The sequence below is a fragment of the Diospyros lotus genome, chromosome 13 (assembly GCF_014633365.1).
Source record: "Diospyros lotus cultivar Yz01 chromosome 13, ASM1463336v1, whole genome shotgun sequence".
NCBI classification, from domain to species: domain Eukaryota; kingdom Viridiplantae; phylum Streptophyta; class Magnoliopsida; order Ericales; family Ebenaceae; genus Diospyros; species Diospyros lotus.
In genome coordinates this window covers 11,712,537-11,740,440 of record NC_068350.1, presented here as the reverse complement: position 1 = coordinate 11,740,440, position 27,904 = coordinate 11,712,537, and the positions used below count along the sequence as shown (strand labels likewise).

Sequence of the window (27,904 nt, the reverse complement as noted above, 5' to 3'; positions counted from 1 at the left end):
TTTAGGTTATTTTTTATTTTTTAAAATATTATTTACACACTCAATTATAATATTTTTAATAATGACAATCTATTGTATAATTCTAAAGTATATAAACAACATTTGAATTTGTGCACCATTGTGTATTACATTTTAGATTATTTTTATTAAAATTATTTTAAATACATTTCCCGATGAAAGTTGAAAAGATAGAGGTGACAAGAACTCAATTTTTTTCAGAATCCACTCTCCCACGTGAAGGAGCATTCTATAGGGCTCATAAATCAATATGTATCGACAGGTGATTTCTCACGTGAAGCTATCATTATAACATTTAACGAAAGATGAGGGTTCCCTACGTGCCGTAGTGTAAAGCACTTAAACCCAAGTCATAAAAATTTCACTCAGAAAATCGAGATTCAAATTAACGTGGTAATTTAAAAAGTAATATTTAATTAAAAAATAATAGTAAAATTGAAAGATAAGTTTTGTATAAATTGTATCTAATATTTAATTTTTAATATGTATAAATAGTGTCTATATTTAAATTTATCCAAGAGATACAATTAAAGAGGAAGGTCACCTACTTTTAAAAATTAATTGAGTGAAAACCTAACACCCCAAGTGAATTAAATAAAAAATAAAAATTCTAATAAGATGTGTTTGAATATAAACTCGTAAGTCTTCATCATAAATGAAATGATTGCAAAAACATCGTGTACAAGGTCTAGAAGAACCACAAGTAGAAGAATAAAGTGAACTAGCACAGCCACATAATTAAGTCACCTCATTGGAGTCGTGGTATAAAATAATTTATTATATATTTATATATAAATCATAAGGGTCATGGTTGATGTCATCAATTATATAATACCTTTTTATTGGAGTAGTTTAAGAAGAGGGAAATTATATTGACAGCCCACATTATCACTCCTCACATCCACTACTCCCAAAATTTTCATGCATATTTCAAAAATCTTATTTTATTCTTCACTAGCAACAACCACAACTATCTTCCTTCTCTTTTATTCCTCGCAGCCATAGCTATAGTCCCACCCACCCATCTACTCCATTTCTCTTTCTTTCTCATTGCATTCATCTTTTTCTCTCTCTCATATTCTCACACGCATCTCTCCATCTCTCTCTGTGTCCTCAGAATATACACACCAACACGCACACAGATATATATATATATATATATATACACACACACACAAATGCATGGCTGTGGCCATAAAACCCTGTGTTCCTTGACTACCAGCAATCAGGAAATTTTGGGTTCCCCGACTAATAGGGAACCTTGTGTGTCCCCAACCCACATGCATTGGGAATAAGTTTTTTTTATTTTAATTAAAAAAAATTATTATAATAAAATAAAAAATTAAATTATTTTTTTAAAAATAATACAAATAAATAAATTATTTTTAAATATATACATCTTTGAGTAATTTAATAAGATAAATTAACTAATTTAAAATTTTTAAAATTAGTTAATTTATAATTATTTAAAATGTGGATATTTAAAAAGAATTTATTTATTTGTATTTTTTAATTTTATTTTATTATAATAATTTTTTTAATTAAAATAAAAAAAATTCGTATTCCCCGACCGTTGGGGTTAGGTCGGGGAACACTGGGTTCCCTGCTAATGGTTGGGGAAGTGTTTCATGGCCGCGACCATGCGTGTGTCTGTGTATATATATATATATATATATCTATGTGTTTGTATTTGTGTGTATTCGAGGGAGAGAGAGAGAGAAATGGAGAGATGGGTGTGTTATATTTGTGTGTATTAGAGGGACACCGAGAGAGATGGAGAGATAGGTGTGATATATTTATGTGTGTGTTTGTGTGTGTATTCGAGGGACCCAAATAGAGGTGGAGAGATGGGTGTGAGAGAGAGAGAGATGGAGTAGATGGATACCTGTAAGTGTCCGTGACTGTGGGGAGTAAAAAGGAGAGGAAGATGGTGTGACTGCGAGTGTCTATGGCTGTGGGGAGTAAAAAAGAGAGGAAGATGGTGTGACTGTGGGTGGTTATGAAGGGTAAAATAGGATATTTGAAATATAGTGAAGAATTTTAGCGAGAGCGACATTGAAGAGTAATAATGTGGACTGTGAATAGAATTTCTCTTAAAAAAATCATGTGTTATTATTTCATCTGTTTAGTATTTTTTCAAATAAAAACGTGATACATAATTAATAATATCATTAACAATTATGACTCTATCATTATATATATATATATATATGGTGCTCGACACTAGCAAAGATGATCTCGTAGCTAGGGATTTGAAATGGATTCCATGGAATTGGAGGCGGAAGAGGTAATGAAGCCCCAGATACCACCCCCTCCCCGGAGAAAAAAAAAAAAAAGAAAAGAAAAGTCATTCATAGTCATTAATCTTAACATCAATTAGTTTCAAAATTTATATTAATATTTGTTAAATTAGTTTTCATTAGCAAATTTGATGAACAATTAAAAAAGTGATTGATTTTCTATTAAAAATCAAAATTTAATGACTAAAATAGTAAAAATTAAAATATAATAATTAATTTATTATAAAGTATAAAATTATAAACTAATAATATAATTTAGTCGTATTTTGAAAGTTTTATGTTCTCCAAAATTTTAACTTATGAAACTCAATTTTAGTATGGTCCCTGTATATACAATTGTACGATGATACAAGACAATTGTTAAATAGATATGTTTAGATCGCTAATAATCTTAGTTATCCAACCCAAGTACGAGGTATCGATGCTAATAATTAACTAAATAAATATTAATTTATTTTCTTAATTTAATTTTTTTATTATTTATATTTGACATTAAATTCTTTTTTTTACAAAAACAGCTGATTAAAGAGATATATATTTTAATGTCTAGATAAATCTATTCTCATAAAATATGAGGCCACCCTCCATATAAAATATAGGTTGTGGCTGTATGGGAGGACTCTCTCTCTATAAAAGGGCTTCCTCTCTGGACAGTCCTCAGTTATCTCCAAAGCTGTCGGCCATGGATTCTGCTGTGTTCATACTGAGTACCCTTCTGGCTCTTTTGGCTTCTTCTTCCCTTGCCTCCGGCGAAGTTGTTGAGCATTTCTTATACGTATGTCTCTCCTTCCCAACTCAAGGCAACCCTGATCTATGATTAAATCGTACACTAATTTAGAGGCTGTTTATTTCATTCTTGTTTCTGGTGTTGGTGTTCGTTTTCTAAGTTTTGGAAGCCAAAATAGAAAAGTTGAGAGTGAAGCCACCCACGGAAGCCTTACTACAACCGGCGGCGACCGTGGGTGATGACATCTCAAACTCCGGCGATGCCGACAACCTGCACTAAGCTCCGACCGCGTCTGCAAATGTGCATAGCCACTTTCCTTTCCTTTAAAGGTCATGTGGCATGCGAATCCGATTTTTCAAATTTCTTTTATATCTGTATTATTATTAGATAGACTCTCATATAGTCTATTTTGAAGTCTTATAAGTTAATCTCTTATATTTATATATTAACTCTTTATTCTCCCTTATAAATATCACTTCCTAGCAATTGGATTATGACAAAAAGCCAACAATCCGACGGCGATCCGCCTTCAAGCCCTCCGGCAAGTAGCCTCTCTGTTGCAATTCCGATGACACCCATATACAATCCTCTTCCCGGCCCATCTTGAACGACCCCATCTGTCTGTGCATAGTGATGCATATGAATCGGTCTATGATTATTCTAAGATCTCATCAGTTTCTTGTTCGTAGATTCTGAAAACAAACATTAGTATTTCGGGAAAGTCCATGTACAGGTTTGTCGTTTACGTTGAGTTAGAAAATTTGAGGTTTTCGCAGGTGACGAACGCTACGGTGCAGACACTATGCGAGAAGCAAGTGATTACAACAGTAAATGGAACGATGCCGGGCCCAACCCTACGCGTCCGTGAAGGCGACAGCCTCGTCATTCATGTTTTCAATCAATCTCCTTACGGCATCACCCTCCACTGGTACTCCAATTTTATAAATTTAGCCTACTTTGTTGTTTTTAGGGGGGGGGGGGTTATATTACGTTTTACTTATCTTCTACATAATAATTTGGTCTCATCTTATGAGTTTCCCATTGGATCTTGCTTTTTGGTTTTTTGCTTGATAGAATTGTGGCGTAGGTCACATGCCTTTACTTGCTTCTTATGACATTAAAAACGAGTAACAAAATTCATGAGGTGAAATTATTTATATCTTGATCTTTTGTAGTTTATTTTTGGTATTTAAGGTTCTTCTACTTTGCTTTATTTATTTTTTTTATCCAATTCAAATACACCCATTTGAATTAAGGAGAACAATTGAAAATAAAATCTAAAAAAAAAAGCATAACAAGGGATGTCTCTGAAGAATAGTAAGGTAAATAAGCCTTTTAAGTGCCAAGAGTAAAGCCTTTTAAAATATATCCTTTAATATATTTTAATGTTGCATTATTATAATCTTTATTTTTTAACATACTTTAATCAAGACTCATTCCAGCGATTATTGTCCTAAACTCTCCTTAAATAAGATTAATTAAGACCACAAGTGCTTGTGATATATTTTACTAAGATAAATAGTTAAGGTATAATAAGTGTATTATACTTTCATATAAGTTACATTAAATGTATTTTATTTTTAAATGTATCGTGTTTATACACATTTAATCAATCAGTAGAATATTACTTAGAAATTGAAATTGCACATTTTCCATTCGCCTACATATAGTGTTTAGCACTTTTAATTTGATTGATTAACACTAGAGAGGTGGTTTGTGTTATTTACGTGTAAATAAAAAATTAAGAAATTTTAGATAAATGTTCATGTAGTAGTGTATGAGAATTGCATTTTAATTTTAATTCTTTTAGATAAATTTAGATACAACTTTTATTTTTTGATGAATACAAATACAGTTTATTGACAACTTGATATATTTATTTTTAATTTTTCTAGTTTTTTTTTTTTAAATTTTAGTTAATTTGTTGATAAACTTTCATAATACAAAAACATAGATATTGGCCAAGAGATTACATGATTCGGCACCTAAATAACTTCTTATTTTTATTAAATAATTCATTGTGGTTATGACGTATATTACCGTAATTGGTTAATATATAATATTCTATCTATTGTAGAGTTATCGCAACCTGGTTTTCATTGCTAATATGAAGCTGACATATAGAGTGATATGCATTTTTTTATATATAAATTATTTGTCTTGGATATGATATAAAAAATTAATCATTTAAATTTGATTGGTGTTAACTTGCTTTCGCATTCATTCCAAGTCAAGTATAACTCTAAAAAATAATAGAAAAAAAGTTGGCAATTCAAGAATTCTCCCTTTAGGTGTGTTTGATTGGGGGTTGGAAAGTGGGGCTAAAATATAATTTCATGGAATTTGAATTCTCATCCCTCCTTAGGAATTCAAATTCTTTGATTTCAAGGAAAATTTTTACTTTTTAAACTAAGATAAAATTCGAATTTCATGAAAAAAAAAAATTATTTGATGAAATTTTTTAAAATTTAGATGAAAAATAAATTTCATCCCCATTTTTCACCCCTAACAAATGCACCTATATATAATGTCAATGCCAATTTCAATTTCTATCAGTTTTTGTTATAAATTTCTTATTAAGAAAAGAGATGCCAACAATCTCGGACAATCGTGGATTTGCTTGTCTAGAACATGCTCACTTATTTTTTTGATTTTATCATCTTGTACACTAGACTAGATATAGCTATTTCAAAAATAAATGAATAAATAAATAAATAATCATATAACTCAATTTTTATTTTTTTTTATAATTTTTCAGCTTATTCACAATCCTTATTTAATGAGGATATTGCTTGTATTAGTATTTCTAGAGTAATTCTAGTTCGACTTTCAAGATGAATGCTCATGCTCATAGGGGGTGTTGAAATATGTATGTATTCAGGCATGGAATTTTTCAACTATTCAGCGCTTGGGCAGATGGACCTGAATATACAACTCAATGTCCTATTAGCCCAGGAAATAGCTACACATACAGATTCAACGTCACTAAACAAGAAGGAACCCTTTGGTGGCACGCACACATCTTGTTCCTTCGTACAACTGTCCATGGTGCCCTAATAATCCTTCCAAGAGACCATTCCTACCCCTTTCCAAAACCCTATAGAGAAGTTCCTATTATGTTTGGTAATTCACCCTTTTCTTTCATTCTCCATGCCAATACGTTATGCAATGTACTCTGAGGAACAAGTTCAAATTACATGCATACATTTACATACATACATACATACATACATATATATATATATGATTTACTATATTATCTACACTTTTTATGCATCATCAATTGATCCAACTACACTTGTAGGAGAGTGGTGGGATTCGAATGTGGTTGACGTGATGAATGAGGCAGTTGCCAAAGGCGATGGACCAAATGATTCCATTGCTTTCACCATGAATGGCCAGCCTGGGGATCTCTATCCTTGTGCTTCTAATCGTGAGTATCTACGACTTAAGTTGCTAGCTAAATTAAATTGGTCTTCTTGACTTTGGTTGAGATTGTAATTTATGGGTATCATCTCCCTTGTTAGGCACATTCAAGCTGAAGGCAATACCAGGCATGACATATCTGCTGCGCATCATCAACGCGGCGCTCAATACGCAATTCTTCTTCAAGATAGCGCGCCATAAAATGACGGTGGTGGCCATTGATGCCTCTTACACTAACCCATTTGAAACAGAGTTCATAGCCATTACCCCAGGACAAACCGTTGATGTTCTCCTAACTGCCAACCAAGTTCCGTCATCTTATTACATGGTGGCACATCCTTATGTTAGTGGCAAAGGGGCACGGTCTACAAATAGAGCCACCACCGGGATTCTTGTATATGAGAATGCCAATTTATCAAAAGCCCCAGTGATGCCATTGTTGCCAAAGCACAATGACACAGCAGCGGCGCATTGGTTCTATTCTGGCCCAACCTCACTTGTGAATGCACCTCATTGGACTCCAGTCCCGGAAAAAGTCGATGTGAAGATGTTCATCGCAACAGGCCTAGGCATTGTCCCTTGTGAAAGACCTGGCGCGTGCACTGGCACTCTTGGGCAGCGATTAGTTGCAAGCATGAATAACGAGTCATTCAAGTTTCCCACCAAGCTATCAATGTTGGAAGCCTTCTATTACAACGCAAGTGGAATTTATACCGCTGATTTCCCTGAAAAGCCACCAAAGGAGTATGATTTCTCCAACTATAAAAATGTTATGAACAAGGACCTTTTGATGACACGACAATCAACCAAATTAAAGAAACTAAAATTCAATTCAACTGTAGAGATTGTGTTTCAAAGCACAGCCTTGATTGTCACCGAGAACCACCCAATGCATATACACGGATTCAATTTCTATGTGTTGGGTCAAGGTTTCGGCAACTATGATCCTATAAATTATCCAAAAACATTCAACCTTGTGAACCCACAAATACGCAACACCATTGGTGTTCCAGTTGCTGGATGGCTCGCAGTCAGATTTCAAGCTAACAATCCAGGTAAACAATCATCTCTCGACATATCTTCTTTTGTTACCTGATTTCTAGGTTTATCTTACAACCCAAAACTTATGAAGTTATTTGATGTAGGTGTGTGGTTGATGCATTGCCACATGGATACACATTTAATGTGGGGCCAATCAATGGCTTTTTTGGTTGAAAACGGGCCAACTCGGGAAACTTCATTACCTCCACCTCCACCGGATCTACCCAAATGCATGGAGTTGGGATCTATTGCAAATTCCAATTCCTCGACTCTTTTATATTCTTGATGAAGTAGAAGTTTGTCTCAATTTTCAATATAATTAATTATTGTTTGTGTTTAACCTTGATGCGGTCACGCTAGAACAATAGCCCAAGGCTAAGCTGACCACGCTAGAATAATAGCTGAAAGGCACATTATGGGATTATTAATATTGCATAACAATTTAATTGGGCTTAAGATGGTGCTGTATTCGTTGCTTTCTTCTATTATTGCAATTTTGATTATTTCAATTATAATTACAATTTATTTAAGAATCTTATAAGTTGATGAAATAAAAAAAACTATATGATTCATCATAAAAGAGAATAATAGCTACTTTTTTTCTATATAATAGGATTATAATTAGTTACTTGTTAGATTTATTTGGATAAGTTTCAATTAAATAATTTATATAAATCATTAATTTTCCTTTTGTAGAGTTTCTCCATTATTTATATCATTTCGTATTTTAAAAAGATATGCAAAAACTACGTGCTAGTATTATCCTAGTATAGCACTTAATAAATCAATCACCAACTAATTTTTAAAATTTGTCCTAGTATAGTATTTTAATTAATTATAAAAGTCATTTGTAAATTAAAATTTGAAGAGCTACTAGATCACCATGGGTCTCTCAGACTATATTATAAAGAGTCACATTTTATGAACAAAACTGAATAGAAATTATACTTAAATCATAAAAAATTAGACTATATAAATTCTAACACACTACAGGAAAAAGGGGCATTGGCGACGAAGTTTTCCCGGCAGTTTTAATAATCGTCGGGAAAACACCACAATTACCGGCGGTTTTTATAACCGCCGGTGATGATCAAAATTACCGGCGGTTTAACAACCGCTGGTGTTTTTCGAAGCATAACCAGCGGTTTAACAAAACCGTCGGTTGTGTTTACCTATCCTCGGCGGTTTTAAAACCGCCGGGGATAGGATTATATAAGGCCTGCGCGCACCAAACCCCATTCTCCCCCGCGCGCACCCTGCCCAATTCTTCCCCTCACCCCCTTCGATCTCTTCCAAAATCCCCCGTTGCAAACCCTAACATTCTCTAGCTCGCGCCTCGCTGCCTCCCTCGATCACCCTCGCTCGCTCGCCTCGCCCTCCCTCGCTCACTTTCAGTCGCTCACACTCAGTCGCTCTCGCCATCACTCACACCCAGTGGCTCTCGCCATCGCTCACGCTCAGTCACTCTCAGTCTCGCTCGCTCGTTCTCGCCATCGCTCACGCTCAATCACTCTCAGTCTCGCTCGCTCGTTCTCGCCCTCGCTGCTCGCTCAGTCGTGGTCGGCGTCGCTGCCTGCATACTGCCTCTGTGTCACTCTCGCCCTCGCCCTCTTTGAATCATCAGGTAAGTTTCTGTCTCTCTCGCCCTCTTTGAATTAAATTCTATTTTATGCATACAAAGTCGATTACATCATCAAATTACCTTATAATCAAACAAATAATTAATTAAACTGTTGATGGGCCGTTGAATCAGTTATTATTATTATTCACCTAATTCATAAGAATCTGTAAAAGCACCAAAATGGCCAACCCTACACATTGAATGTCAATCAATTTATCATGTTGAAACTGTTAGCCTGGGCTCAAAATGTAAAGCAAGGAAGGGTCGTAAAAGAGACATGGCATATTAAGACAGAAGGATGAACATGGTATTAAAATAATGGGTGAACTGGAATGTTCTAACAGTTTATCTTTATATGGTGTCAAGTCATAAACCTGGTGGTCAACATATGCATGGCCCCTTCGTATTAGCTCCACAGCAAGTTCATAAAGGTGTTGGAAATAATCGCTTGTATAAGTTATCTATAAAAATAGAATACGTATCAAATGTGCCACCCAACATGATATGCTATTTATGTGAACAGAAAAACTTACCTTGAAAGGTTTCCAGCCCATCCATTGTATTTATTAACAATGGAGTCAATACATTGTTGTTTCAAAACTGTAGTTTTATGTTTTGATTTGTTATTTTTGTTTAACCTAAATTGATATGCTAACAGATGGCACCTAAGAGGCAGACTCGTTGGCCAATTGGATCCATGTCACGTAGTACAGATTCACACCACAATGATTCACAATCAGTTTCATCCCATCATCCAACCCCAAACCCAGTCCCGTCACATCCCCAGCATCCTGAAGAGGACTTGATCCACTCACAATCCAACCCCCAAGACTCACATAATCAGCAAGGTAAATACCAAAAATTTATTCAATATGCATAAATTATTATTATTTTCTAATTCAATGTGAATTTATTGTGTTATTATGTTTTAGCAAGTACAAGCTCAATGTGTTATTGGAGAGCTAGATTTTTTGTAGCTGACCCACATAGTATGATTAAGACACACATTGTTGTTTTTAGATTACATACTTTAGGAGGAACAAGATGTCAATCAATGTTGTTTTCATGAGTAAGAGCGTGTTCCTGGATCAAACATTGGATATGCTTATGTTGAGTAGCCTTATACATAAATATATATAGGAAAATTCTGTATAAGTCTGAATATAGAGTTGAGTAGCCTTATACATAATTCGAATATAGAGTTGTTCCTTAACTACCAGACTCCAACATGTGAGCTAACTAGTGCTGTATATATATCTAATCATCATAGTACCAATCTCATGGGATTGCTGTAGATGTTCAAACGCGAATCTTCAAGAAAGCTAGAAAACTAAAACAATATTTCCAAGCTAGCAGAGGGTATGAAGCCTAATATAAATTATGCCAAATGTTCCCAATTTCTTGACAAAAGTGAACCCAAATTATGGGTACCATAAGGTTATAAAATCACTTAATATTGGCCACCAATACTATATATCTCCTATGCTAGTTATTGCTTGGAGCTGGAATTTTTTTTAAAAAAATTGAATTTAAAAAAATCATATTCATCCCTACGAAGATACAAGGCAATTTGATTTACTTCAAGTTTCTTGTTCTTTCCTAACATGGTAGTTGCAAACATACCTAGTAAGAGTAGGTATAATCCGAAGAGGCAAACAACTAGGTTATGTATATAGATATGCACCAAAAGTTGCCAACTAGATATGCACCAACAGCTGGGTCTGGTTGTTGAAGCTCTGGCAAAGCTTTGGCTCTTCAGACATAAATTAAATCAGTTTTCTTCCCCCCTTCTCTTCCTTAATTGCTTCAATTTTTCTGTACGGCTCCAGAAGAATCACTTTCTCAACAGCCGCTTGTATATAAATTGTAGTTTAGTTTAGTTGGTGAAATCCCCTTCTGGGTGGACTGGCAGATGAAGAAAGTTAAGGAAAAAACAATGTATGCTCGGTTTGACAAGATTTCTCTGTCATGCCTGGCATGTTTGGTTTGAAAGAATTTGAATGATAACTCCTATTTGAAATTAGAATTTAAAAATCTGTACTGCATACACACACACATGTATATGAATCAACTACGGGAATTCTTATTAGTGAGTCATTTATATATTAAATATATATCTTATGTGTACATCAATATATCTATATGGTCCCCATCTGTGTCTCTAGATTTTATAAGAGGAGAGAGATCTGCAAATGAGGCAGATCATTTAACATTGTATCAAAGTCAAGTGTCCACCAAACTGGGCTCCAACAGCATGTGAGATTGGTGAATTTCTACGCAACAATCACAACAATTAGTTGGTAAAGATACATCTCACAAAGTAAAATGCTTCCAGATAGCCCTAGTCCTATTTGGTACTTTCCCAATTTAATGGCATTTCTGGGTAAAACATCAGTGAGAACATCATTTTCCATTGACAACAAGAAGGTAAGAAAAGGAGAGGAAAAAAAAAAGGGGATAAAAAAACTGTGAAGAGAAAGGTGGGTGGTGGATTCATATTTGGACAAAATGATTTTGTCAAAATGGCCAACTCTGCTTTCTCTATATCTCACCCTCTCTATATGCAGAATTTAGTTCAGTCATCGTTTCTTTCTAAAAATAAACCAAAAAGACTTCTCTTTTGGGAATAGTATATATACCCATTAAAAGAAGAGTTGATCCAGTAGTAATCGGCTCTTTTTCACTTTCCCAAAAAGAGGCAATTTAATTTGTGGCTTTCTCAAGGAAAAGAGAAAATGGTTGAAGCAATTGAGCATCCACAGCAACCCTCTTTCAGCGAGCAGTGAGAATCATAGGCTAAAGGAAAAGTTTAAAAGGACTTCAAAGCCGGCAAAAATTTCATCTTTGGATTTGGAGTTTTAAAAATTTCATTTTAAAGGAAAAGTTTAAAATGTCATACAAACCATATAAACAAAATAAATTATTTCAAAAATACTAATTATAAGAGTTTTAGAGTTCTCTATTTCTGAGTGGGTCACATGAGGCAGGGACTGCTTGGTAAAGTGAAGCAAAGGAGGAGGCAATAAGCCATTTCGTTTTAGAGTTCTCTCTCGGAACTGGTGTCTCTCATGCTATTATTGTAATTGTTTGAATATTATTAAAGCCATTTCGTTTTTTTCTTTTGTGCATGTGATAGGTATTTACAATTTTAACTGGTGTCTCTCATCCTGTTTCTTGTTGGCTCCAAAAAAATCAAAATTATGTTACTTGAAAGAAATGGTTTTGTCTTGTTGTCATGCAAAATTCATACCAAAAGATACCAAATTAATATGAAAAAATTAGTGAATTTGTTATCATTCTCATGGATACTCATGATATTATATATTAAGTAATTCTTATTATTCTGTATGATATGACAGATTAGTAAATTTGTAAACTTGATGAATAGACGAATACCTCGCCACATTATTGCTGAGGCAATCATTGTGTCCATTGATCCGACCAAGTCTGTAAGGGGAGTAGAGCTAGGTAATGAATTTGTTGAAATTAGTATTCAGAAAGTATTGAAACCTTTATATCCATTGCCTCGACAATTTTCTGGGATGCGTGTCTTGAGGGATGCTAATAACAGTAAAACTACGATATCATGGAGGGTCTCAGATGTAAGTGTTTTTGTATATAGTTGTTATGCAATTTTGAACATGTTTTATGCAATTTCATAGTTAATGTACATACTTATAGATCTATTGTTTTTCAATGCAGATTGAAAAAATATGATATGCAATTTTGGTTGAAGCAGCATGGTGGTAATCAAGGGTTATCTGAGGTCACTTGGATGTGTTTTAGTTTAGGGTTGATTTGTATGTGCAAAAATGATATTGTGTAATGAGATGAGTCAAGATTGATCTTTTAAAATTGTAATGGTATTTAAATAGATTTATTATATACAATTATTATACGTATTGTGTGTAGTGGGTGAATCTTTTAAAATTGTTGGTAGTTTTTTGTTATACCGGTTTTGATTGCATTTGATTAATGTTATACAGGTACAGGTTGTAAAAAAAAAAATTTTAGCTGATGTGTTTTGGCTTTCTGTGGCGGTTCACCTTTACCGGCGGTTTTGAAACCGCCGGTAATAATCTTATTTCCGGCGGTTTTAAAACCGCCGGTAATGATGTTATTACCGGCGGTTTTAAACCGCCGGAAATGTTTTTATTTTGCCGGCGGTTTTAAAACCGCCGGAAATTTTTTCGCTTTACCGGCGGATTGAGTAACCGCCGGGAATTCTTATTTTTACCGGCGGTTCAACAAAACTGTCGGTAAATTTTTTTTTCCCGGCGGTTGAAAACCGCCGGTAATATTTTCCGACGGACGTATTTCCGGCAGAATAAATTACCGCCGGTAAAATTTTTTCCGGCGGTTTTTTAACCGTCGGAAAAAATCAATCCTCTTGTAGTGACACTTTACTTGTTACTTTTGCCAATTTATTCGTTTTTCTAAAAAATAAAACCCCCATATTTAAAAGAAATCAATATTATGACCATATAAAATAGCTATTTATGGAATTATTAATATTATGACTATTGTAAATATTATAAATACTTTATGAGATTATTAATTAATATCATATATTATTAAGTCACCGTTAATATATTATTTTTATGTCATTATTGATTAAAATTTTATATTTTAATAATAAAATAAAAAAAATTAAAATTTAATTAACTCGTTATATCTATTAATGGCTTGTTTGTGGTCAATGACGAAGACTCGTGGCTGACAATGCTGGGCATGATATCATAGTTGTAAAGCCTTATTCCCCCCCCCCCCCCCCCCCCCCCCCCCAAAAAAAAAAATATATGCTTTTGTAAATTACTAAATTTGTGAAATCTAACCTACGTTCTTAAATCTAATGTCATTTCCACTTTAAAAGTAGCCCTGATCTACAAGAAGGTAAATCTTTTAGTTTTATTGGCCTTATTTTCAGCATAAATCCCTAATATACATATGTATAATCACGTGGTTAGTTTTGAAAGTTTAAGCTTAGATCTATGGAGATTTGGTCATTAGATCTTGATGGTGTTTGGCTATGTTAGTCGATGGGGACAAGGGTGTCGGGTGGTTGCCTCCGATTGTCGATAATTGCCAGCCATAGTGGTCAGTGGCGACTGCCATTGCATTTTCAAAATTCTAACCAAAAATTAAAACTTAGATCTATGAAGATTCGAACATCGGATCTGGCTGATTTTAGGGTATTTTGGTCTATAGGGGTAAATGAGTCGAGTGGTGGCCTTGGGTGGTTGAAAAACGTTTTCCAGCGTTTTCAATTGTGGCAAAAAATTTAAAATTAGATATACAAAAATCCAATTCTTAGATCTACTTCATTTTTGGATATATTAACCTCATTGGCTTGGCATTTCTAATGGTAGACTCTAATCGTGGAATCTGTGGTCGATGATGGTTGCCAGTGGCGGCGATTGTTGCTATTATAGGCTATTTTTGGGTTGGCCTAGATTAGCAGGGCCTAGCTAGTTCATGGGCCAGTCCAATATGTTTGGAGTTGGGTTTGGCCCAGTTATGGCAACCCTTGGGTTAGTCCAAATCTTAGGTGACTTGATTTTGTATTGATTCAATTCTCATTTCATTTGATAATCTTGCTAGGTGATGTTGACATGACACAGCCAAGAGGCGTTTGAGGGAATCCCAAAACTTATATATAACACTCTGAGTGGATAAATTATATTATAGTGGTAATTGTTGCATTCAAACTCTTAGAATTGCATACAAAAAATTATTCACGATTTTCGTTCTTTATAGTGGTATTATTCACGATTTTCGTTCTTTAGTTGCATACAAAAAATTAGAATTCATATTGTTTGATTTGAGCATATTAACACTTGTGGCTGATTACATTTATGTTAATGTGCATTTGGAAAAAATACGATTCATGTTGTTGTGGACTGTGGACGGTGATCCTTATATGTGATATATTGCATGTGGTTATTACTTTGATGCATTGATTCTATATTTCTCCTATTATAATGTTCTTTACCCTTCGCTAAGCTTGTGGTAGGCTTGCCCCTTAATATTTGAGATTTTGTAGGTTGGCATCAATTTTGACAATAGAGATCATGGTAAGTGATTCTAGTACATATATCCTAGTCACGCTCTGACTACAACATGTACACATCACCTCATGGGAATAATGTATATGGAGGTTTAATGTTTCCTTCTTACGTGAATTGGTAAATTTTGAGTATTATAAGCATATGATGAATTTTGGCCTAGTAGGCACTTCAATATCAGTTTAAAGGCAATGAAATTGTTTGTAATTTATATGAGATGCTTAAATGCCAAAAGGCTATGAATATTGAAATGATTACTATTTTCTATTGGAGTTTATGGCTTCTTGGGGGGCAATGCCGATTATAGCTTTCGAATTTCGGTCATGACAATATTTTGGGACTAGGTAATTCTGTATCACTATTCTATGTTTCAGCCAGTGAGAGCTGGCTGTTAATTTCTATTCACTTGACTACATTTGGACAAATCTTTCCATTTTTGTTCTTGTTGGCATGAATATATTTTTCGTTTTAATTTATTCTATGAATGGGAGAATTGATTCAAATCCTTGAAGTTACTCAAAATTGAATATAGTTTAGGATTTCCTGAAATGCTATGTATTAGGTTACCAATATGAAACATTTCATGTTATGGGTTGTTGAAGAGAATACTAGCAATGTTTGAATTACGTGTTCTGATTTTTTACAAGATTTTCTTTTGTTTTTTAGAATATATTTTCTGTTCAACTGTACTTTTTTTGCATACCATATATATTTAGATTCTTAGGTTTCAGGAATTTATGAATCAAAAGGTGTAATTGGAAGCTCCACAACAATCACAACAATCAAAAGGTGCAATTGGATTTGATTCACATAGCCCACAAATACTCTACCCCAGCACTGTTAGATTCAGGCCTTCTTTGTCATTGCCACTTGAAGTAGGGAAAACTTACGTAAGTATATAATAGTTGTGTGTTTTAAATCTTATTATGCTTAATTGGCCTATTGATAATACAAATTATTCCATGTATTCATGATAATTGTAGGCTGCAATAGGAAGGTAGTGATGGTAACCAACCCTCGCAGCTAGATATTGGTGAGACATTCTTATTATTGGACATTGCAAGTGGGAAAAAAAAAGATCACGTGTATGGGATGGGGTCAAAAGTTCATGTCATCCATGCTGATCGTTGTTACCAAGTACCATCACTATCGCCATTGTTGTTGTCATCCTCATTCATGGACTAGATTGACACCTCGTCAGGAAGGGCTAACAAATATACATAACCTATGAAACTCACAACCCCACATAGGAACTCATTTGTTAGCCTTCCCCAACGAGGTGCCAACAGTTATGGATGTTGTGGGTCCTTCAGTTAGAGCTCATCTTCTAGAGAACAAAGAAGACCCCAATGAAGCAACGGGCATTTGGGCTTGATCCACCATTGGCATGAATATATTTTAGGTTGTAGTTCTTTTTAGATAGATCTATTCCTAGATGATGTTAGTATTATTACTACTATATATTTAGCATGGATGTTATTTTTTTTATGATGAATGTATATTTATGCATGATTTTTAATTTAGTTCATTTGTTTTGTTATATTGGTGCATATAAATAATGCGTTTATTAGGTTTAATTTTCAAATTTTGAAAGAAAATTAAATTTTTTATTTATATATTAATTTAGTTCTTTTCTTTTTTTTTTTTGAAAATCCATCTCAAAAAATATACCCAAAAAATTCATACGAAATTTTGTCTAAAAATCTATTTGAAAAAATTCATCTAAAATTTTTGTCTCAAAATTCATTTTAAATTTTAGACGAAAAAACTCTATCTCAAAAAATCGTCTAAATTTCGTCTCAAATTTTGCAATGAGCGTTTTTTCGACGGCCCGAAATCCATCTCAAATTAGAGACGAAAAAAATCCATTTCAAATTAGTGACGAAAAACTTCCATCTCAAAATATAGACGAATAAATTCGTCTCAAATTAGATATAGAAAAAATTTGTCTAAAAATTCATTTCAAATTTTACGACAAGCATTTTTTCGATAACCCAAAATCCATCTCAAATTGAAAATTTGTCTCAAAATCCATCTGAAATCGTTTGTTTTCTTATAGTGGTTGCAAGAGGGTTGGGGCGTGATGATTAAGTAGTTAATTAGGTCAAAAGGCTCGATAATGCTACAAGGCAAAGGTATGAAATCTCAGTCCCACGGTAGAGGTGTCAAAAGGGCCGGGCGGCCCGCGGGCCGCCCGGCCCAGCCCGTGACGGGCCGGGCTTTGGCCCGGCCCGTTACTGTTCATACGGGCCGGGCCGAGCCCGGCCCCCATTGGAGGGCCGGGCTGGGCCAAAGAAATTGGGCCCACGGCCCGGCCCATGGCCCGTTGGGCCCTTATGGGCCGGGCCCATGAGGCCCTTATGGGCTAGTAAGGCCCTTACTCATTTTTTTTTTTAATTTTGTTATTCTTAGGTAATTATTGATATTGGATGCTAAAAAATTTAATTTCGCAATATATATAAATAATAACCATCAATTAATTTATTTAAAATTTTTAAGTTAAATTTTTTATATATTTAAATTATAAATAAACATTCTCCTTTTTATATGTACATTATTTTTCATATCAATTCACAACAAAAATTATAAGGCATATAGAATTTTGAAATATAAAATAATGAAATAATATTTAAAACTTAAGAATTAAGATAGAAAATATTTAAAAAAAACAAATTAATTTTTATATATGTATTATTTTGATATTTATATATGTATATATTATATGTATTATTTTTTAAAAAATTATTTAAAAAAAAAAGGCCGGGCCCGCCGGGCCCACCGGGCCCGGCCCACTAGGCCCTGTGGGCTAAGGGCCCGGCCCGGCCCTCTAGCCCACGGGCTGGCCCGGCCCAGCCCGGCCCGGCCCTTTTGTAGGGGGGCTGTGAGCCGGGCCGGGCCTATCAATTATAAAAGGGCCCGGGCCCGGCCCGGCCCTTTTAGTAAAAGGGCCGGCCCGGCCCGTTTAAAAAGCCCGTGGGCCGACTCGGGCCGGACCGGGCCGGGCCGGGCCGGCCCTTTTGACACCTATATCCCACGGTGGGCACTAAATGATGACGATTTTTGGGACCAATCACCATAGCTCTACCTTGATGTGTACTTGCAAGAATGGGTGGGGCTTGTTCTCTCGATATAGTCTTCAATGCTCAAACCAATCTAATAAATGAGTAGTAAAGCATATTGAATATTCAGAGTTGTTTGGTCTTTACTGGTAAGGGTTCCATCACTTTACATAGGCAAGGTGGACTAGGATACTTGGAGTTATAATTTTTGAGATTCTCAAAATTGATTATCTTGAAGTAGAAAAGAATATCTCAAATTAGATAAAGATATGCTTGACTTTCCAGGAGATGAGGTGAGTAAAGATACTTGAAGTTATCTCTAATATCTCATATTTGGTTATTTGTGAGCCCAAATAGAGATAAACATTAGGTTCAAAATCTCCAAGATAAGGATCTGGGAGTTAAATGTGAATCAGATGGAGATAATGTTAATCTCAAATTCTTTGAAGATGAGTTGAGCCATGATATTTAGGAGTGTGATGCCAATGGTTATCCTTCAAAACTGAAATGGATTATGAAACATGCACGTGTCACCTCTTTATTGCTTGTTGATAGAAACACGTGGTCAAATAAAACTAGTTGCTTTTAGGAGTATCTTGCTAATTTCATATTTTTAGATACTTTTTAATCTCTAAAATTTGAGCTTCTATTCAAGAAAAAAGAGAAAAAGAGAGGTAATTAAAAAAAAAAAATTGAAAATTTTCATTTCCCAAATCTCCGTTAAGAAAACTTTTTGTATTTGAACAAATTTTTGGACCCAAGTAAATATGTTTTAATATTTTATGCTTCAAAGGGTAATAGTATTTACTTTTAGACAATCTAGAAAACATATTTTTTATTTTTTAAATATACAGTATAAAGTTAAAAAAAAAAAAATTAACTAAAGTGGCCCTTTAGTCCATTTCTATAAAATATTTTTTTGAACAACTCACCCTATTTTTCATAACTAAACAGCTCATAATTAAGGTTGTTTGAGTAAGTGAAACTGAATTCATTCTTATCTTTTTATTTTTTTTAAAAAAAAGAGAGAGGGAGAAAAAAAAACAAAGATGGAGTTTATCCACATGAGAAAGAGAAAGATGAGTTGCGAGTCACTGTCTGGTTGGAATGATTCGCTGTGGCTCATTTTCACACTTGAAGTTGATAAATTAATTAAAATAGAAAAAACAACGAAAGCATGGTTGAAAACGGAAAAACACCCTTAGGGAAAATGACGAGAACACGTAACCCTGGGGAAAATGACACCTTGGGGAAAATAACGAGAACACGTAACCCTACTGTCCATCAAATTGATGGACAGCTCGATGATATCTTCTTTTTCCTATCCAGTTTTAATTAAGCCATCCATGCATCATCCTCATCTTTCTAATCTCTTTGTCTTGTTGTTGAAAATAATTTCGTTTATATCTACTTAGCTCATATTTGATTGGTCATATTTTTTATAAAAAATGATTATTTTCTATCTAAATTCCAACTTTTGTAGTGTTCGATTGCTTAATTTTCTAGTTAAATTAAATTCTCACTTGAGGGTCATGTGACCCTTTTTTCTCACTTTTGCTAGAAAATGAATTCTTAGGGTAAAAGAGAGAAATTGTTTTCTAGGTAAGAGGGAAACCTTCAATTTGCAGCGAGGGAGAGGGAGGGGCAGCGACTAGAGCTCAATGGGAAGCCATAGTTGAGAGCGAGTATGAGCGACGAGCGAGAAAGAGAGAGTGAGTGATCTATGGCCAACGATGGAACGAAAGAGGGGGAGGGGTAGCGACTGGAGCTCAGTGGGAAACCATGGCTGAGAATGAGTGCGACCGAGAGAAAGAGAGAGAGAGAGAGAGAGAGAGCGAGTGCGAGCGATAAGCGAGAGAAAAGGCGAGTGAACAACAGCCAACGACAGAGTGATGGTGCGCTACCGAGGGGTGAACGGCGAGGGCGGTAGCATCAGCCATTGACGGGGGCTGCGGCAGCCATTGACAGCGGCGATGGCAACAACGACTCTTCATCCTCTTTGTTGTGTGTATGTATATTTTTGTATGTATTAATTTATTTTTTAAATATTTTGTATATGTATATTTAATTTATTTTATGTATTGATTATTAATTTGTGTATTTATTAATTATCTGCATGTGTATATATAATTATTTTTATGAAAAATTATAACAATCAAATACCAAAAGTTGAAAAAATATAACAATTTCTAGGTAAAAAATTAAACTAATCAAACATCTTCAATTGATATTTTTCTTAGAATTTAATTCTAAATAATTCAATTCTCTGTAATTGATTTTCTTTCCACCTAAATTCTACCCTTACAATCAAACGCACCCTTAGTTTCTTCTTTGTTTTTTCTTATGGCCAAGATTCCACCGCCATTGCTTTTCACATGCATATTGGGTAAATCTAAGTGCGTGCAATAACTCTCAAACCACCCACAAAAAATATTTAAGCCACCCAAAATTAACAAACTCATCATCTTCGGGAGTGCACCTATTTATAGATTCACAATTTCATAAATATGATATCCATTATTCATAAAAAGAATATGATATCTCTCAACTACCAAGTTGTAGCAGGTGATAGATGGTATTATTTGTGAGTTTGAAATCTTAATTTTGAGCCTCGTAAACTTTAATTGTCCCCCCACTAATTATCAAATAAAAAAAATTATATGATGAGTACATAATTTTATATATTTATTTCCCTTAGATATGGTCTCTTGGGTGAGCTTTATGCTGATTTATGCTTATTTTTATGGTTAAAGCAATTTTGGATAGGTTAGAATAAATTAGGTTTTTAGTTAGAAAATTTTAACTTTTTAATATTTTGAATTTTTAGGATTCTTTCAGATTTTTGACCATGTTAGAGTTCAAGAACATAAATGAGGTTTAGAGCTTTTGTAGAGAACTTTTTGGGCTTTCCAAAATGGTATTATTTGTCCAAATCCGAGTTTGTTTGGGCCTCCAAACATTACTTCAACGTTAGGGACCGAAAAACTGGATCAAATTCTAATTGGATTAGAATTTTGCACGAACACTAAATCTATAAAAGGACACAACTTGAGCTTTTGATGTCCAAATCAAGTGATTCAAAAGTCTAAATTCATCTACATATTCTGAACTACAATTCTTAAGAATGGAACGAAGCCTAAAATCCTTCTTCTTTGACCCAAAACGGACTCATAAGTTACGGGAGTCTAGGAAATCCTAATTCTTTGGCTGATTTGGATTATTTGTTGGGGGCTATTTAAGGTCTTGATCCAAGCTCAAAAAAGGGGGGAGCTTAAGAGGCAGATAAGGTGCATGAAGGCAAAGGGGTAGTGACATATTGGTTTTCTCGTCCCTTCTTTTCATTATTCTCTTTTGAGTTTTTGATGATAGCCTTGTGTGGCTAATTTTTTATACTTGGTTTAAGACAATGGAAGCCTCAGGATCAATGAAATTGTGAGATCTAATTGATTTTTATTTCTCAATTTGTGCTTTGAATATAAGATGTTCTTCTGTATCTATCTTCATGATTGTTTCATTTAATTACTTGAAGGCTTAGTAGTTTATCATTCGTTGCAATCTACTGCTAAGTTAGATATCAAATCTATAATTGTTTCATCCCTCTAATTTGTGAACCAACTAAGATTTAATAATTTGCTACGTCAGAAATTATTAGATCTTAGGAAGAACAATTGTTTAAATTAAATGCAATCGCTTGTGCTTGTGTTGTTCAGTTTCATCGATCTCTCTAACTCTTAAAGCTGTCACTAGATTAAACCTTTAGCGCTTGTCTTGGGTTATTTAGTAGGAGTGTTCAAAAAATCCGCTGGACCGCGGTTTCCGGCCGAACCGAACCGGCCGATTTTTTGAATGTGTGGTTTGGTTCGGTTTAGAAATCTACCAAATCGGGCGGTTTGCAGTTTGGCAGACCGGCGGTTCGATTTAAAACCAAACCGCCCGCGTATATATATATATAATATAATTAAAAAAAATAAAAATATAAAATGGCTTAGGGCGCCATCGGCCTCCTTCCTTCCTCTTATCTTTCTCTCCCCTTTCCCCCAAACCCTAACCCGAGCCCACCCATTCGCCGCAGTCTCTCTCTCCTTGGACCTTCGGATCGCCGGTAATCTGTGCCAACCCACCAGTGGCCCCCACGTTGCAGGCTCTGGTCGCACTTCGCAGCAGACTAGACGCTCATCTTGACATCGCCACCGTTGCCTCGCAGCAGTTCAACTCCGAGCATCCCATCTCCTTCTTCCCCCATCGTTTCCGATAGCCGATTCGCCGGTTGCTGGTATCACCTCTTGACACCGCCGTTGCCTTGTAGCAGTCCCGTCGCCTTCTTCCCCCTTTTCGATCGCCAATTTTCCGGTTGAGGTAGACTCTCTCACACTCTCTCACAACTGTTTATGTTGATTTATTTACCTATTTTTAGTCACAAGTGTCTGTTGATTCGGCGGTGGAAGGACAAATGTGAATGTGTGTAGATTTAATTTTATTTACCTTTTTTAGTAAGTTGTATTTTCTCTAAAATGTTGTCTGTTGATTCGAAGATTATAGTAGACAATTTTGCTCTACTATAATCTCCTCATCCTACCTAATTTATTTGAATAGAGAGGAGTTTGGCTTTTGTGATCAGAAAAGGACCAAGCTATATGTAGTGACTTTGAAAGAAAAATAAATTGAAGAAGAAAAAGGTTAAAATTAATCTACCTTTCAAAAATTTCAATCTCCACATTCACTCTGTTTGCCGACTAAACTATTATATAGCCAACTTAATTCTTTATTATTTCCTTGCAAATCCTTTATGAAGCTGCATGTTGCTGTGTTGAATGTCCAGTGCCTTGTTTAAATTCAATTTCCAGTGTAACTAATTTTCTCTTAAGTTCTTGATTTTTGAATACATGCATACCCTAGTAAGAAGAAGTCTCTACTCTCATGAGATCAACAGAGACTTATCCACTTATCTCAATTGTTCCTTTGTCTCTAATAGTTGAGTTCGGAGGGTTGCTTAGTCAATCAATGAATCCAAGTTGCTTAGTTGACTTGTAACTAGCTAGGGTTTAGTTAATGTGAATTCCAAATAATTCATTTTCAAGAAAATATCTCAAATTTTTGATTGCTTCAATGGTAGATGGAATCAGCTAGTAATACCGATCCTGAATGTGTGAGAAACATCAATGAAAATCAAATGACTAATACGACCATTGAATCAAGTAGTGGCTCTAAACCTCCATTGCCACCTAAGAACTCTAAGGACAAAGCTGTAAAAAGGAAACCTAGGCAGCAATCTGAAATATGGGAACATTTTACAAAAAAAATGAGGATGATTGTTCTGAGCCTAGAGCTGTGTGCAATTATTATGGCAAAGATTATGCAAGTGATACTAGAAGAAATGGGACAAGTACTCTTTGGAACCATATAAACAATCAGTGTAAGAAGAATCCTTACAAATTAAAAGATAAGAAGCAAAAGATTTTACATTTTTTAAAGAAGAGTGACAGTGAGGATGGAAGTGGATCAGGTAGTAATCTTGTAGCTACAGGATTTAGTTAGGTAGCTTGTAGGATGGCATGTGCCAAAATGATTGTCATTGATGAATTGCCATTTTAGTTTGTGGAGCAAGAAGGGTTTAGATCATTTTGTAGTACTGCATGCCCTAAGTTTGATCCTCCTTCACGCATTACAATTGCTAGGGATATAATTAGTCTCTACAATGAAGAGAAGAAAAAATTGAAGTCATTTTTTGTTAAGAATTCACAAAGAGTCTCTCTTACCACTGATACATGGACTTCTATTCAAAATGTTAATTATATGGTGCTTACAACTCATTTTATAGATTCTGAATGGAAAATGCAAAAAAAAATATTGAATTTCTGTGAAATTTCAAATCATAAGGGAGAGACAATTGGTAAAACAATTGAGGCATGTTTGAAAGAATGGGGGATTGAGAAGGTTTTTACAATCACAGTTGACAATGCTGCTTCTAACAATGGGGCTATTGGGCACATGAGAAAAAGATTACAGATTTGGAAGAGTGCTGTTTGTGATGGAGAATTTTTACACGTGAGGTGTTCGGCTCATATTTTGAATTTGATAGTGGGTGATGGCTTAAAGGAATTGGATTACTCTATTATGGCTGTACGTAATGCAGTTAGGTATGTTAGAGCTTCTCCTTCAAGATTGGAAAGATTCAAAACTTGTGTGAAGAATACATGTAAAGAAGAGAAGGCTCTTGTGTGTTTGGATGTGCCAACAAGGTGGAACTCCACATATTTAATGTTGGATCATGCACTAAAATATGTTGATGCATTTAACTTGTTGGAAGAAGAAGATTTGCTTTATTCTCAATATTTTTGTGAAGAGGATAGAAATGGAAAAAAACATATTGGGCCACCAAATTCTACAGATTGGGAGAATTGTGCAATATTTTGTAAGTTTTTGAAGACTTTTTATGATGCTACCCTCACGTTTAGTGCTTCCTTGAATGTTATTGCAAATAATTATTTCCATGAAATTTGTAACGTGCTTGGTAGACTAAACAAATGGAGTTCATGTTACGAATCAATCTTGAAAGATATGGCTTCTAGCATGAAGAGAAAATTTGATAAGTATTGGGGAAACATTGAAAATCAAAATATGATTCTTTATGTGGCGGTTGTACTTGATCCTAGGTACAAAATGAAATAGGTGGCATTTTGTTTGCACAAATTTTATTCTGAAGATGAAGTTCAAACCATTATGCATTCTATCAAGAGCACTCTAGGGAAGTTAGTGAATTTTTATGCATCAATTGAATCAGATGAACAAGGTGGAACAACTTCTAGACTAAGGTTTCTAGTTGTGGATCCTGATGAGGATGATACTGTTAACATGTTTAAATCCGATTTTGAGAAAGAATGTTTTCAAGATAATGCAACTGAAATGAAAAATGAGCTTGAAAGGTACCTAACTGAGCCAAATGAGGATATAAGAAACAAAACTTTTGATGTATTGGCATGGTGGAAGGTATCTTCGACAAAGTTCCATGTCCTATCACTGATTGCTAGAGATGTTCTTGCCATTCAAGTGTCAACAGTAGCTTCTGAGTTAGCTTTTAGCACTGGAGGTAGGGTGCTTGATTGCTTTCGAAGTTCATTGAGTCCATCTATGGTAAAAGCGTTGATTTGTTACCAGAATTGGTTGAGAGCTACATCTTTACCATTGGATATGAGCCCAGTACTAGAAGAGCATGCTACTTATGAATCTGTTGAATCTGGTAATTTTTTATCTACTCATCAAACATGTATATTATTTTATTTATATTAACTATTAACTTTAACATTTTAATTTTCTAATTTTATTGTTCTCCTTAATATTGCAGATAAGTCCGTTATGACAAAAAATTTTCTCAGCCTTGATCAGTGATGAAGTTAAAGACTTTGGAGCATGCTTGTAAACTTTGAATTGTGTGTGTGCTCCATTTCCTTTGTTCCTAATCTCCTTAATATTGCAGAAAATTTTTTGTTGGAAGACTTTCTCAGGAGGCCACAGCTAATGATCTTCGCCAGTATTTTGGTAGATTTGGCCGCATTCTGGATGTTTATGTTCCAAAGGTAAAACCATATTTTTGTAGCGCAATAGATGGATGAATTATTGATAATATGAGGATGTCAAATTGGTTTCTTGATGTAGGATCCCAAGAGAATTGGTCACAAAGGCTTTGGTTTTGTGACTTTTGCAGAAGATGGTGTTGCAGAACGTGTTGTTCGAAGGCCTCATGAGATTTACGGGCATCAGGTATTGATATATGGTTTATTATTGTTGTTAGTCATCTGGATTTTATTGTTGATAATAGAACTCCTTGGAGGAATTGACTATAGGATTCTATCTTGATTTTCTTTGGGAGGGTTAGGGGTGTGTTTTTTAGGGTCTTTTTAATTATTCAGATAGTTGGAGAGGGGAAGTTTCAATTTTTATTTATCATATTTTCAAGCTTCAAACCTTTCAAAAGTTTCCATTACCTCTTTGACATACTGTCAAAGGAAATCATGATTTCTTTGAGACCCCATATGGTGTATAATTTGGCATCCATAGTTTACATTTTCATGGATCTAACCTAGTACCATTTGTCAAAACATTTCCCTAAAGTTTATGGAAAACAGACCTTTTTTAATAATTATTTTGGACGACATTGTGTGGCTCACTTGGGTATGCATGAGATGTGTTAATTGATATTTCATAATAGCAGGAATGGGAAGCTAGGGATCCCAGAAACATGAGGTGTGTTAAGTTCATGAAAGCCTTGGAGATTTGGGTGTTAGCCAAAACTAGGTCTTTTTCATCTTTTTGTAGGTGTTCCAGATATAAAACTTCTTATGATATTTGTCTTCTCCATTAATTAATGAATGGCATTGCCATTTTCTATTCCCTCATCTTACTAGCAATTTGCTTTTGCAGGTTGCAATAGATTCGGTTGCACGTTGCAATAGATTCGGCTGCACCTATTGATGATGCTGGCCTTAGTGGAGATTTGTTGGATAATACTGAACCATACGTGGGTTATGGTGGTCCTATGCGTACTTATGGACGGATGTATCAAAACCTGGTGTTAGAATGAGTTGTTCATTTTGTTGCTGGTAGCCTGGTATGAATATTGAATAGTGTTGTTTGTAAATTAGGAATTTGTTGTTGGTAAACAAGGATTAAATTATGAGTTAAATTCTATTTTTAACTACATTATAAGGTACTCACATTGACCATATGGATTAAATTAGGTCAGATCAGTGTAAACAAGGTATTTAGTACCAGTTCGGTTCGAACCGAACCGAACTGAACCGGACCAAACCGGCCCGAACCGAGCCAAATGAAAAAAATTTGAACCAGCGGAAACCGAACCGAACCGCAAACTGCGGTTCGGTTCGGTTTTCCACACCAAATCAAACCACTCGGTTTGATTTGGTACAAAATCGACTTTGCGGTTTGGTGTTTTAAACTGGCCAAACCGAACCACGAACACCCCTATATTTAGTAGTTATGGTTGATTAGATCGCTTATTTTTTAATTAACTATGACTAAGGAGAGATAGAAAAATAATTCTAATTGTGAATATTCAAAGTGTGAATTGATATATGTTTGTATCGATGATTAATTGTAAGATTTCGATGGTGGATCTCGACTTAGACCAAGGTTTGTTCTTTTGATTGATTTTGATATTTCAATTTGAATTGTTTCTTAATTAGTTGTTTTCGTTATACTCAAAGCCCCCCGTCAGTGTTCACATAGCATAAAACTAGGCTAGATACTCTCCATGGGATCGATCCTTACTCGCACTACTATATATATTTTTAGGAGTATAGGTTTTATTTTTGGTTACTTGCGACAGCACACCAAATTTTGGCATTGTTGCCAGGGAGTGATTTTAGTTGGTTTTTTGTGCTTATTATGATCTTTATTTTGTTCTTGAATTTTTTTTAAAAAATAATAAATAAAAAAATAATAATAAATAAAATAATATATATATATAAAAAATTCACCTTGATTGTTTGTGTTATAGCATAGAATTCTTACTTATTTTCATCACTTCAGATTTTTCTTGATTTTTTTTTTCATGGTTTATTAGAGTTTCCTTGATTGTTCATGCATGTAACTCGATCTTCTAATTAAGGTGATTTTCAGTACAATCCAGA

At 34.7% G+C, this 27,904-nt stretch overlaps 1 protein-coding gene and 1 long non-coding RNA gene across 3 annotated transcripts; both read left to right on the top strand.

Moving 5' to 3' along the window:
* Positions 1-2,953: 2,953 nt before the first annotated feature.
* On the top strand, positions 2,954-7,850 carry LOC127787976 (laccase-7-like). Of its 2 annotated transcripts, none has more exons than XM_052316088.1 (6): positions 2,954-3,093; positions 3,822-3,973; positions 5,927-6,168; positions 6,350-6,478; positions 6,573-7,526; positions 7,617-7,850. In XM_052316088.1, the coding sequence occupies exons 1-6, from the start codon at positions 3,001-3,003 to the stop codon at positions 7,796-7,798; spliced, it is 1,752 nt and encodes a 583-aa protein (XP_052172048.1). In that variant the 5' UTR covers positions 2,954-3,000; the 3' UTR covers positions 7,799-7,850. The 2 variants fall into 2 exon arrangements, with proteins under 2 accessions (XP_052172048.1, XP_052172049.1); XM_052316089.1 differs by lacking the exon at positions 2,954-3,093 and adding an exon at positions 3,580-3,692.
* A 17,790-nt stretch (positions 7,851-25,640) lies between these two features.
* Positions 25,641-26,880, top strand: LOC127788260 (uncharacterized). Its single transcript, XR_008020305.1, has 3 exons — positions 25,641-25,831; positions 25,911-26,015; positions 26,676-26,880. It is a non-coding gene; the product is annotated as an uncharacterized LOC127788260 (long non-coding RNA).
* The last annotated feature ends 1,024 nt before the right edge of the window (positions 26,881-27,904 follow it).

Bases quoted from the DNA above. Each gene is read 5' to 3' on its own strand.
- LOC127787976 (XM_052316088.1), top strand. From the start codon at position 3,001: ATGGATTCTGCTGTGTTCATACTGAGTACCCTTCTGGCTCTTTTGGCT. The intron at 3,974-5,926 runs GTACTCCAATTT...GTATGTATTCAG, and splicing joins TACGGCATCACCCTCCACTG to GCATGGAATTTTTCAACTAT. The intron at 6,169-6,349 runs GTAATTCACCCT...CTACACTTGTAG, and splicing joins AGAAGTTCCTATTATGTTTG to GAGAGTGGTGGGATTCGAAT.